This window comes from Heterodontus francisci, chromosome 14 (genome assembly GCF_036365525.1).
Source record: "Heterodontus francisci isolate sHetFra1 chromosome 14, sHetFra1.hap1, whole genome shotgun sequence".
NCBI lineage: Eukaryota > Metazoa > Chordata > Chondrichthyes > Heterodontiformes > Heterodontidae > Heterodontus > Heterodontus francisci.
In genome coordinates this window covers 21,845,840-21,860,340 of record NC_090384.1, presented here as the reverse complement: position 1 = coordinate 21,860,340, position 14,501 = coordinate 21,845,840, and the positions used below count along the sequence as shown (strand labels likewise).

Sequence of the window (14,501 nt, the reverse complement as noted above, 5' to 3'; positions counted from 1 at the left end):
ATACTCCATTCCAAATGGACTACAATAATCCGTTGCAACAGGACTACAATACTCCATTCCAAATGGACTACAATACTCCATTCCAATAGGACTACAATACTCCGTTGCAACAGGACTACAATACTCCATTCCAACAGTACTGCGTCCTCCATTCCTACAGGACTACAATACTCAATTCCAACAGGACTACAATACTCCCTTCCAACAGGACTACAATACTCCCTTCCAACTGGACTACAATACTCCATTCCAACAGGACTACAATACTCCATTCCAACAGTACTGCGTCCTCCATTCCTACAGGACTACAATACTCCATTCCAACAGGACTACAATACTCCCTTCCAACAGGACTACAATACTCCATTCCAACAGTACTGCGTCCTCCATTCCTACAGGACTACAATACTCCATTCCAACAGGACTACAATACTCCATTCTAACAGGACTACAAGACTCCCGTCCAACAAAACTACAATACTCCATTCCAACAGTACTGCATCCTCCATTCCTACAGGACTACAATACTCCATTCCAACAGTACTGCATCCTCCATTCCTACAGGACTACAATACTCCATTCCAACAGGACTACAATACTCCATTCCAACAGTACTGCACCCTCCATTCCTACAGGACTACAATACTCCATTCCAACAGGACTACAATACTCCCTTCCAACAGGACTACAATACTCCATTCCAACAGTACTGCATCCTCCATTCCTACAGGACTACAATACTCCATTCCTACAGGACTACAATACTCCATTCCAACAGGACTACAATACTCCCTTCCAACAGGACTACAATACTCCATTCCAACAGTATTGCATCCTCCATTCCTACTGGACTACAATACTCCATTCCTGCAGGACTACAATACTCCATTGCAACAGGACTACAATACTCCATTCCTACAGGACTACAATACTCCATTGCAACAGGACTACAATACTCCCTTCCAACAGGACTACAATACTCCATTCCAACAGGACTACAATACTCCATTCCAACAGGACTACAATACTCCATTCCAACAGGACTACAAGACTCCCTTCCAACAGGACTACAATACTCCATTCCAACAGGACTACAAGACTCCCTTCCAACAGGACTACAATACTCCATTCTAACAGGACTACAAGACTCCCTTCCAACAGGACTACAATACTCCATTCCAACAGTACTGCATCCTCCATTCCTACAGGACTACAATACTCCCTTCCAACAGGACTACAATACTCCATTCCAACAGTACTGCATCCTCCATTCCAACAGGACTACAATACTCCATTCCAACAGGACTGCAATACTCCCTTCCAACATGACTACAATACTCCATTCCAACAGGACTACAATACTCCATTCCAACAGGACTACAATACTCCATTCCAACAGGTCTACAATACTCCATTCCAACAGGAATACAATACTCCATTCCAACAGGACTGCAATAGTCCCTTCCAACATGACTACAATACTCCATTCCAACAGGACTACAATACTCCCTTCCAACAGGACTACAATACTCCATTCCAACAGGACTACAATACTCCCTTCCAACAGGACTACAATACTCCATTCCAACAGGACTACAATACTCCCTTCCAACTGGACTGCAATACTCCATTCCGACATGACTACAATACTCCATTCCAACAGGACTACAATACTCCCTTCCAACAGGACTACAATACTCCATTCCAACAGGACTACAATACTCCCTTCCAACAGGACTACAATACTCCATTCCAACAGGACTACAATACTCCATTCCAACAGGACTACAATACTCCATTCCAACAGGACTACAAGACTCCCTTCCAACAGGACTACAATACTCCATTCCAACAGGACTACAATACTCCATTCCAACAGGACTACAATACTCCATTCCAACAGTACTGCATCCTCCATTCCTACAGGACTACAATACTCCATTCCAACAGGACTACAATACTCCATTCCAACAGGACTACAATACTCCCTTCCAACTGGACTACAATACTCCATTCCAACAGGACTACAATACTCCATTCCAACAGGACTACAATACTCCCTTCCAACAGGACTACAATACTCCCTTCCAACAGGACTACAATACTCCATTCCAACAGGACTACAATACTCCATTCCAACAGGACTACAATACTCCCTTCCAACAGGACTACAATACTCCCTTCCAACAGGACTACAATACTCCCTTCCAACAGGACTACAATACTCCATTCCTACAGGACTACAATACTCCATTCCAACAGGACTACAATACTCCCTTCCAACAGGACTACAATACTGCCTTCCAACAGGACTACAATACTCCATTCCAACAGGACTACAATACTCCATTCCAACAGTACTGCGTCCTCCATTCCTACAGGACTACAATACTCCATTCCAACAGGACTACAATACTCCATTCTAACAGGACTACAAGACTCCCTTCCAACAGGACTACAATACTCCATTCCAACAGTACTGCATCCTCCATTCCTACAGGACTACAATACTCCATTCCTACAGGACTACAATACTCCATTCCAACAGGACTACAATACTCCATTCCAACAGGACTACAATACTCCCTTCCAACAGGACTACAATACTCCATTCCAACAGTACTGCATCCTCCATTCCTACAGGACTACAATACTCCATTCCAACAGGACTACAATACTCCATTCCAACAGGACTACAATACTCCATTGCAACAGGACTACAATACTCCATTCCTACAGGACTACAATACTCCATTGCAACAGGACTACAATACTCCCTTCCAACAGGACTACAATACTCCATTCCAACAGGACTACAATACTCCATTGCAACAGGACTACAATACTCCATTCCAACAGGACTACAATATTCCATTGCAACAGGACTACAATACTCCATTCCAACAGGACTACAATACTCCCTTCCAACAGGACTACAATACTCCATTCCAACAGGACTACAATACTCCCTTCCAACAGGACTACAATACTCCATTCCAACAGGACTACAATACTCCATTCTAACAGGACTACAAGACTCCCTTCCAACAGGACTCCAATACTCCATTCCAACAGTACTGCATCCTCCATTCCTACAGGACTACAATACTCCATTCCAACAGGACTACAATACTCCATTCCAACAGGACTACAATACTCCCTTCCAACAGGACTCCAATACTCCATTCCAACAGTACTGCATCCTCCATTCCTACAGGACTACAATACTCCCTTCCAACTGGACTACAATACTCCATTCCAACAGGACTACAATACTCCCTTCCAACAGGACTACAATACTCCATTCCAACAGGACTACAATACTCCCTTCCAACAGGACTACAATACTCCATTCCAACAGGACTACAATACTCCCTTCCAACTGGACTGCAATACTCCATTCCGACATGACTACAATACTCCATTCCAACAGGACTACAATACTCCCTTCCAACAGGACTACAATACTCCATTCCAACAGGACTACAATACTCCCTTCCAACAGGACTACAATACTCCATTCCAACAGGACTACAATACTCCATTCCAACAGGACTACAATACTCCATTCCAACAGGACTACAAGACTCCCTTCCAACAGGACTACAATACTCCATTCCAACAGGACTACAATACTCCATTCCAACAGGACTACAATACTCCATTCCAACAGTACTGCATCCTCCATTCCTACAGGACTACAATACTCCATTCCAACAGGACTACAATACTCCATTCCAACAGGACTACAATACTCCCTTCCAACTGGACTACAATACTCCATTCCAACAGGACTACAATACTCCATTCCAACAGTACTGCATCCTCCATTCCTACAGGACTACAATACTCCCTTCCAACTGGACTACAATACTCCATTCCAACAGGACTACAATACTCCATTCCAACAGGACTACAATACTCCCTTCCAACAGGACTACAATACTCCCTTCCAACAGGACTACAATACTCCATTCCAACAGGACTACAATACTCCATTCCAACAGGACTACAATACTCCCTTCCAACAGGACTACAATACTCCCTTCCAACAGGACTACAATACTCCCTTCCAACAGGACTACAATACTCCATTCCTACAGGACTACAATACTCCATTCCAACAGGACTACAATACTCCCTTCCAACAGGACTACAATACTGCCTTCCAACAGGACTACAATACTCCATTCCAACAGGACTACAATACTCCATTCCAACAGTACTGCGTCCTCCATTCCTACAGGACTACAATACTCCATTCCAACAGGACTACAATACTCCATTCTAACAGGACTACAAGACTCCCTTCCAACAGGACTACAATACTCCATTCCAACAGTACTGCATCCTCCATTCCTACAGGACTACAATACTCCATTCCTACAGGACTACAATACTCCATTCCAACAGGACTACAATACTCCATTCCAACAGGACTACAATACTCCCTTCCAACAGGACTACAATACTCCATTCCAACAGTACTGCATCCTCCATTCCTACAGGACTACAATACTCCATTCCAACAGGACTACAATACTCCATTCCAACAGGACTACAATACTCCATTGCAACAGGACTACAATACTCCATTCCTACAGGACTACAATACTCCATTGCAACAGGACTACAATACTCCCTTCCAACAGGACTACAATACTCCATTCCAACAGGACTACAATACTCCATTGCAACAGGACTACAATACTCCATTCCAACAGGACTACAATACTCCGTTGCAACAGGACTACAATACTCCATTCCAACAGGACTACAATACTCCCTTCCAACAGGACTACAATACTCCATTCCAACAGGACTACAATACTCCCTTCCAACAGGACTACAATACTCCATTCCAACAGGACTACAATACTCCATTCTAACAGGACTACAAGACTCCCTTCCAACAGGACTCCAATACTCCATTCCAACAGTACTGCATCCTCCATTCCTACAGGACTACAATACTCCATTCCAACAGGACTACAATACTCCATTCCAACAGGACTACAATACTCCCTTCCAACAGGACTACAATACTCCATTCCAACAGTACTGCATCCTCCATTCCTACAGGACTACAATACTCCCTTCCAACTGGACTACAATACTCCATTCCAACAGGACTACAATACTCCATTCCAACAGGACTACAATACTCCATTCCAACAGTACTGCGTCCTCCATTCCTACAGGAGTACAATACTCCATTCCAACAGGACTACAATACTCCCTTCCAACAGGACTACAATACTCCCTTCCAACTGGACTACAATACTCCATTCCAACAGGACTACAATACTCCATTCCAACAGTACTGCGTCCTCCATTCCTACAGGACTACAATACTCCATTCCAACAGGACTACAATACTCCCTTCCAACAGGACTACAATACTCCATTCCAACAGTACTGCGTCCTCCATTCCTACAGGACTACAATACTCCATTCCAACAGGACTACAATACTCCATTCTAACAGGACTACAAGACTCCCTTCCAACAGGACTACAATACTCCATTCCAACAGTACTGCATCCTCCATTCCTACAGGACTACAATACTCCATTCCAACAGTACTGCATCCTCCATTCCTACAGGACTACAATACTCCATTCCAACAGGACTACAATACTCCATTCCAACAGTACTGCATCCTCCATTCCTACAGGACTACAATACTCCATTCCAACAGGACTACAATACTCCCTTCCAACAGGACTACAATACTCCATTCCAACAGTACTGCATCCTCCATTCCTACAGGACTACAATACTCCATTCCAACAGGACTACAATACTCCATTCCAACAGGACTACAATACTCCCTTCCAACAGGACTACAATACTCCATTCCAACAGTATTGCATCCTCCATTCCTACTGGACTACAATACTCCATTCCTGCAGGACTACAATACTCCATTGCAACAGGACTACAATACTCCATTCCTACAGGACTACAATACTCCATTGCAACAGGACTACAATACTCCCTTCCAACAGGACTACAATACTCCATTCCAACAGGACTACAATACTCCATTCCAACAGGACTACAATACTCCATTCCAACAGGACTACAAGACTCCCTTCCAACAGGACTACAATACTCCATTCCAACAGGACTACAAGACTCCCTTCCAACAGGACTACAATACTCCATTCTAACAGGACTACAAGACTCCCTTCCAACAGGACTACAATACTCCATTCCAACAGTACTGCATCCTCCATTCCTACAGGACTACAATACTCCATTCCAACAGGACTACAATACTCCATTCCAACAGTACTGCATCCTCCATTCCAACAGGACTACAATACTCCATTCCAACAGGACTACAATACTCCATTCCAACAGGACTACAATATTCCATTCCAACAGGACTACAATACTCCATTCCAAAAGGACTACAATATTCCATTCCAACAGGACTACAATACTCCATTCCAACAGTACTGCATCCTCCATTCCTACAGGACTACAATACTCCATTCCAACAGGACTACAATACTCCCTTCCAACAGGACTACAATACTCCATTCCAACAGTACTGCATCCTCCATTCCTACAGGACTACAATACTCCATTCCTACAGGACTACAATACTCCATTCCAACAGGACTACAATACTCCATTCCAACAGGACTACAATACTCCCTTCCAACAGGACTACAATACTCCATTCCAACAGTATTGCATCCTCCATTCCTACTGGACTACAATACTCCATTCCTGCAGGACTACAATACTCCATTGCAACAGGACTACAATACTCCATTCCTACAGGACTACAATACTCCATTGCAACAGGACTACAATACTCCCTTCCAACAGGACTACAATACTCCATTCCAACAGGACTACAATACTCCATTCCAACAGGACTACAATACTCCATTCCAACAGGACTACAAGACTCCCTTCCAACAGGACTACAATACTCCATTCCAACAGGACTACAAGACTCCCTTCCAACAGGACTACAATACTCCATTCTAACAGGACTACAAGACTCCCTTCCAACAGGACTACAATACTCCATTCCAACAGTACTGCATCCTCCATTCCTACAGGACTACAATAATCCATTCCAACAGGACTACAATACTCCATTCCAACAGTATTGCATCCTCCATTCCTACTGGACTACAATACTCCATTCCTGCAGGACTACAATACTCCATTGCAACAGGACTACAATACTCCATTCTAACAGGACTACAAGACTCCCTTCCAACAGGACTACAATACTCCATTCCAACAGTACTGCATCCTCCATTCCAACAGGACTACAATACTCCATTCCAACAGGACTACAATACTCCATTCCAACAGGACTACAATACTCCATTCCAACAGGACTACAATATTCCATTCCAACAGGACTACAATACTCCATTCCAACAGGACTACAATACTCCATTCCAAGAGGACTCCACTGCTTCATTTTAACAAGACTACAATGCTGCATTCCAAAAAGGTTCCAGTTCACCAACTCACTCTAAATGCAACACAACACTCCAACCATAACTACTAGTTGCCCTCCTAGTCACACACCATCCTGACTTGGATTTATTTCACTGTCACCCGGTCAAAAACCTGGAACTCCCTTCCTAACAGCATTGTGGATGTACTTACCCCACATGGACTGCAGTGTTTCCAAAAGGCAGCTCACCAGGGGGATTCGGGATGGACAATAAATGCTGGCATGGCCAGCGATGCCCACATCCCTCGAACGAATTTTTAAAAAGTCACACACCTCACACCAACCTGACAACACATCACTTCCACAACACCACACCACTTTTTTTTTATTCGACCCCTCAAGCCTGCTCCACCATTCAATAAGTTCATGGCTGAACTGATTTCCCCACATTTCTACCTACCCACGATATCCTTCCACCCCCTTGCTTATCAAGAATATATCTACCTCTGTCTTAAAATTATTCAAAGACTCTGCTTCCACTGCCTTTTGAGAAAGAGTATTCCAAAGACTCACGACCCTCTGAGAGATTAAATTTCTCTTGATCTCTGTCTTAAATGGGTGACCCATTATTTTTAAACAGTGACCCCTAGTTCCAGATTCTCCCACAAGGGGAAACATCCTTTCCCCATCCACCCTGTCAGGACCCCTCAGGGTCTTATATATTTCAATCAAGTCGCCTCTTACTCTTCTAAATTCCAGTGGATACAAGCCTAGCCTGTCCAATCTTTCCCCGTAAGACAGCCCGCCCATTCCAGGCATTAGTCTAGTAAACCTTCTCTGTTCTGCCTCTAATGCATTTACATCCTTCCTTAAATAAGGAGACCAGCACCGTACACTGTACTCCAGATGTGATCTCACCAATGCCCTGTATAGCTGAAGCATAACCTCCCTACTTTTGTATTTTGCTTCTGTCTTCACTGTAGAGGATACAAAAAACATTCCAGTAATAGCTGTAAATCAGGAGGTGGAAGGAAGAGAGGAACTTGGTGAAACTGCAATCACCAGGGAAGTGGTACTGAGCAAACTGATGGAGATGCGGGCTGACAAGTCCCTGGGTCATAATGGGCTTCATCCTAGGATCTTAAAAGAGGTGGCTAATGAGGTAGTAGATGTGTTGGTGTTAATTTTTCAAAATTTGCTAGATTCTAGAAAGGTTCCATCAGACTGGAAAGTAACAAATATAACAACTCTAATCAAGAGGGGGGAGGCAGAAAACAGGTAACTATAGACCAGTTAGCTTATCGTGTGTCGTGGGGAAGGTGTTAGAATTGATCATTAAGGAGGCTATAGCTGGGCACTTAGAAAAACTCAAGGTAATAAGAAATAGACAGCATGTTTTTTGTGAAAGGGAAATCATGTTCAACCAATTTATTGGAGTTCTTTGAAGGAGTAACATGCACTGTGGATAAAGGGAAGCCTGCCGGCGTACTGTACTTGGATTTCCAGAAGGTATTTGACAAGGTGTCACATAAAAGGCTATTGTGCAGAGTAGGACCTCATGGTGTAGTGGGTAACATATTAGCATGGACAGAAGATTGGCTGGCTGGCAGAAAGCAGAGAGTATGAATAAATAGGTCCCTTTCTGACTGGCAGGATATGACGAGTGGAGTCCCGCAGGGGTCTGTGCTGGGGCTTCAAGTTTGTACAATTTATATCAATGACTTAGATGAGGGGAGCGATGGCATGGTAGCAAAATTTGCAGATGACACAAAGATATGTAGGAAAGTATGTTGTGAAGATGACATAAGGAGGTTGCAGACTCATATAGATAGGTTAAGTGAGTGGGCAAAAATCTGGCAGATGGAGTATAATGTGGGGAAATGTGAAGTTGTTCGCTTTGGTATGAAGAACAAAAAAGCAGAGTATTACTTAAATGGAGAATGACTGCAGAATTCCGAGGTGCAGAGGAATCTCGATGTTCTAGTGTATGAGTCAGTTTAGTATGCAGGTACAGCAGGTAATAAAGAAGGCTAATGGAATGCTATCCTTTATGACGAGAGGAATTGAAAATAAAAGTAAGGATGTTACACTTCAGTTATACAGGGCATTAGTGAGACCACATCTCGAATACTGTGTGCAGTTTTGGTTTCCTTACTTAAGGAAGATGTAAATGCTTTGGAGGCAGTTCCGAGGAGGTTTACTGGATTGGTACCTGGAATGAGCAGGTTCTCTTATGAGGAAAGGTTGGGCAGATTGGGTTTGTTTACACTGGAGTTTAGAAGAGTGAGGAGACTTGATTGAAGTTTATAAGAGCCTGAATGGTCTTGATAAGGTGGATGTGGAAAGGATGTTTCCTCTTGTGAGTGAGTCCAGAACTAGGGGGCACTGTTTTAAAATTAGGGGTCACCCTTTTAGGACAGAGACGTGGAGAAATGTTTTCTCTCAGTGGGTTGTGTAACTTTGTAACTCTCTGCCTCAGAAGGTGGTGGAGGCGGGGTCATTGAATATTTTTCAGGCAGAGGTAGATAGATTCTTGTTAGGCAAGGGAATCAAAGGTTATCGGGGGTAGATGGGAGTGTGGAATTCGAGACACAAACAGATCAGCCATGATCTTATTGAATGGTGGAGCAGGCTTGAGGGGCCGAATGGCCTACTCCTGTTCCTGATTCGTATGGTTGTATGACTGTAGACCACTGTGCTGCCATCTCTGGTGGGTCTGTCCTGCCGGTGGGAAAGGATATACCCAGGGCTGGTGATTGCGGTGTCTGGGACATTATAAGGTATAATTCTGTGAGTATGACTATGTCAGGCTGTTGCTTGACTAGTCTGTGGGACAGCTCTCCCAACTTTGGCACAAGCCCCCAGATGTTAGTAAGGAGGACTTTGCTGGGTCGACAGGGCTGGGTGTGCTGTTGTCGTTTCCAGTGCCGGGTGGTCTGTCCGGTTTCATTCCTTTTCTTAGACTTTGTAGCGGTTAGATACAACTGAGTGGCTCGCTAGGCCATGTCACAGGGCATTTAAGAGTCAACCACATTGCTGTGGGTCTGGAATCACATGTAGGCCAGATCAGGTAAGGACAGCAGATTTCCTTCCCTAAAGGGCATTAGTGAACCAGATAGGTTTTTCAACAATTCAACAATGGTTTCATGGCCATCATTAGACTAGCTTTTAAATCCAGATTTATTAATTGAATTCAAATTTCACCATCTCCTGTGGTGGGTTTTGAACCCATGTCCCCAGAGCATTAGCCTGGGCTCTGAATGACTAGTCCAGTGACATTACCACTACACCACTGCCTTCCCCAACCAGACCGCACAACATCACTACAAACACAACACACATCACCAGTAGGGACATTGCGTCCAACCTAGTCCACTGTCAGTGCACAGACAGACGCAGTCTCAGAGACCTCCTGCTCATGGGTCAGTGGCTGCAGATCGGAAAGCTGGCTCAGAACATGTTGATATTTGCAGGAAAGTTGAGCGCAGGATTCAAATTGTGGTTCACTACTAACTGAAAAACATATCTATCCCACCCTTCAAAATGGAAAAGGGGTTGGGACTCCACAGCTGTTATTGGTTCCCTTACAGCATGCACACTACCTCCACAGTAGGAGTGAGCAGCTATTTCTGCACATACTCACGCAGGACAGCAATAAAACTGGTGTCATCAAGGAGAATCCATAAACCGAAGCCGAGGATAACAGCACCCAGAATCTGTAAAATCAATCCACAAAGCAGTTAGGGCCATGAGAAGCACAAGCAAAATATTGTTTAAAGATGGCAGCAATAAGGAAAAGAGGGCCTCAGTAAAAGAGAGGGAGAGTGAGGGGCCGCCTGTATTTCCATAGAGGGGAGAGGGAGTGAGGGGCCGCCTGCATATCCATTTGGGAGAGGGGGAGTGAGGGGCTGACTGTATATCCATAGAGGAGAGGGGGAATGAGGGGCCGCCTGTATATCCATAGAGGCGAGGTGGAGTGAGGGGCTGACTGTATATCCATAGAGGAGAGAGGGAGTGAGGGGCCGCCTGTATATCCATTTGGGAGAGGGGGAGTGAGGGGCTGACTGTATATCCATAGAGGAGAGAGGGAGTGAGGGGCCGCCTGTATATCCATTTGGGAGATGGGGAGTGAGGGGCTGACTGTATATCCATAGAGGAGAGGGGGAATGAGGGGCCGCCTGTATATCCATAGAGGCGAGGGGGAGTGAGGGGCCATCTGTATCTCCATAGAGGAGAGGGGGAGTGAGGGGCCGCCTGTATCTCCATAGAGGAGAGGGAGAGTGAGGAGCCGCCTGTATCTCCACAGAGGAGAGTGAGAGTGAGGGGCTGCCTGTATCTTCACAGAGGAGAGGGAGAGTGAGGGGCCGCCTGTATATCCATAGAGGAGAGTGAGAGTGAGGGGCTGACTGTATCTTCACAGAGGAGAGGGAGAGTGAGGAGCTGCCTGTATCTCCATAGAGGAGAGTGAGAGTGAGGGGCTGACTGTATCTCCAGAGGGGAGAGGGGGAGTGAGGGGCTGCCTGTATATCCATAGAGGAAAAGGAGAGTGAGGGGCTGCCTCTATCTCCATAGAGGAGAGGGAGAGTGAGGGGCTGCCTGTATCTCCATTGGTGGGATAGGGAGTGAGGAGCCGCCTGCATCTCGATAGAGCAAAGGGGGAGTGAGGGGCCGCCTGTATCTCCAGAGAGGAGAGGGAGAGTGAGGAGCCGCCTGCACCTCCATTGAGCAGAGGCAGAGTGAGGGGCAGCCTGTATCTCCATAGAGGAGAGAGGGAGTGAGGGGCAGCCTGTATCTCCATAGAGGAGAGAGGGAGTGAGGGCCGCCTGTATCTCCATAGAGGGGAGAGGGAGTGAGGGGCTGCCTGTATCTCCATAGAAGAGAGGGAGTGAGGGGCTGCCTGTATCTCCATAGAGGGGAGAGGGAGTGAGGGGCTGCCTGTATCTTCATAGAGGGGAGAGGGAGTGAGGGGCTGCCTGTATCTCCATAGAAGAGAGGGGGAGTGAGGGGCTGCCTGTATCTCCATAGCTGGGAGTGGGACTGAGGGGCTGCCTGTATCTCCATAGAAGAGAGGGAGTGAGGGGCTGCCTGTATCTCCATAGAGGGGAGAGGGAGTGAGGGGCTGCCTGTATCTCCATAGAAGAGAGGGAGTGAGGGACTGCCTGTATCTCCATAGAGGGGAGAGGGAGTGAGGGGCTGCCTGTATCTCCATAGAAGAGAGGGAGTGAGGGGCTGCCTGTATCTCCATTGATGGGATAGGGAGTGAGGAGCCGCCTGCATCTCTATAGAGCAAAGGGGGAGTGAGGGGCCGCCTGTATCTCCAGAGAGGAGAGGGAGAGTGAGGAGCCGCCTGCACCTCCATTGAGCAGAGGCAGAGTGAGGGGCAGCCTGTATCTCCATAGAGGAGAGAGGGAGTGAGGGCCGCCTGTATCTCCATAGAGGGGAGAGGGAGTGAGGGGCTGCCTGTATCTCCATAGAGGGGAGAGGGAGTGAGGGGTAGCCTGTATCTCCATAGAAGAGAGGGAGTGAGGGGCTGCCTGTATCTCCATAGAGGGGAGAGGGAGTGAGGGGCTGCCTGAATCTTCATAGCTGGGAGAGGGAGTGAGGGGCTGCCTGTATCTCCATAGAGGAGAGGCGGAGTGAGGGGCTGCCTGTATCTCCATAGCTGGGAGTGGGACTGAGGGGCTGCCTGTATCTTCATAGAGGGGAGAGGGAGTGAGGGGCTGCCAGTATCTTCATAGAGGAGAGGGGGTGTGAGGGGCTGCCTGTATCTCCATAGCTGGGAGTGGGACTGAGGGGCTGCCTGTATCTTCATAGAGGGGAGAGGGAGTGAGGGGCTGCCAGTATCTTCATAGAGGGGAGAGGGACTGAGGGGCTGCCTGTATCTTCATAGAGGGGAGAGGGAGTGAGGGGCTGTCTGTATCTTCACAGAGGAGAGAGGGAGTGAGGGGCTGTCTGTATCTCCATAGAGGGGAGAGGGACTGAGGGGCTGCCTGTATCTTCATAGAGGGGAGAGGGAGTGAGGGGCTGTCTGTATCTTCACAGAGGAGAGAGGGAGTGAGGGGCTGTCTGTATATCCATAGAGGAGAGGGGGAGTGAGGGGCTGTCTGTATCTTCATAGAGGGGAGAGGGAGTGAGGGGCTGCCTGTATCTTCACAGAGGAGAGAGGGAGTGAGGGGCTGTCTGTATATCCATAGAGGAGAGGGGGAGTGAGGGGCTGTCTGTATCTTCATAGAGGGGAGAGGGAGTGAGGGGCTGCCTGTATCTTCACAGAGGAGAGAGGGAGTGAGGGGCTGTCTGTATCTTCATAGAGGGGAGAGGGAGTGGGGGGCTGCCTGTATCTTCACAGAGGAGAGAGGGAGTGAGGGGCTGACTGTATATCCATAGAGGAGAGAGGGAGTGAGGGGCCGCCTGTATATCCATTTGGGAGAGGGGGAGTGAGGGGCTGACTGTATATCCATAGAGGAGAGAGGGAGTGAGGGGCCGCCTGTATATCCATTTGGGAGATGGGGAGTGAGGGGCTGACTGTATATCCATTTGGGAGAGGGGGAGTGAGGGGCTGACTGTATATCCATAGAGGAGAGGGGGAATGAGGGGCCGCCTGTATATCCATTTGGGAGAGGGGGAGTGAGGGGCTGACTGTATATCCATAGAGGAGAGGGGGAATGAGGGGCCGCCTGTATATCCATAGAGGCGAGGGGGAGTGAGGGGCCATCTGTATCTCCATAGAGGAGAGGGGGAGTGAGGGGCCGCCTGTATCTCCATAGAGGAGAGGGAGAGTGAGGAGCCGCCTGTATCTCCACAGAGGAGAGTGAGAGTGAGGGGCTGCCTGTATCTTCACAGAGGAGAGGGAGAGTGAGGGGCCGCCTGTATATCCATAGAGGAGAGTGAGAGTGAGGGGCTGACTGTATCTTCACAGAGGAGAGGGAGAGTGAGGAGCTGCCTGTATCTCCATAGAGGAGAGTGAGAGTGAGGGGCTGACTGTATCTCCAGAGGGGAGAGGGGGAGTGAGGGGCTGCCTGTATATCCATAGAGGAAAAGGAGAGTGAGGGGCTGCCTCTATCTCC

At 47.0% G+C, this 14,501-nt stretch overlaps 1 protein-coding gene and 1 pseudogene across 2 annotated transcripts in view; one reads left to right on the top strand and one right to left on the bottom strand.

Annotated features, from left to right (window-relative positions):
* Positions 1-14,501, bottom strand: part of LOC137376944 (CD82 antigen-like) — a 199,176-nt gene that overhangs the window by 114,274 nt on the left and 70,401 nt on the right. For both annotated transcript variants that reach the window (XM_068045912.1, XM_068045913.1), the window contains exon 3: positions 11,081-11,153. In XM_068045912.1, the coding sequence (XP_067902013.1) occupies positions 11,081-11,153 (73 nt within the window). The remainder of the gene's footprint in view (positions 1-11,080; positions 11,154-14,501) is intronic.
* LOC137377256 (dynein heavy chain-like) lies at positions 1,336-2,273 on the top strand (annotated as a pseudogene).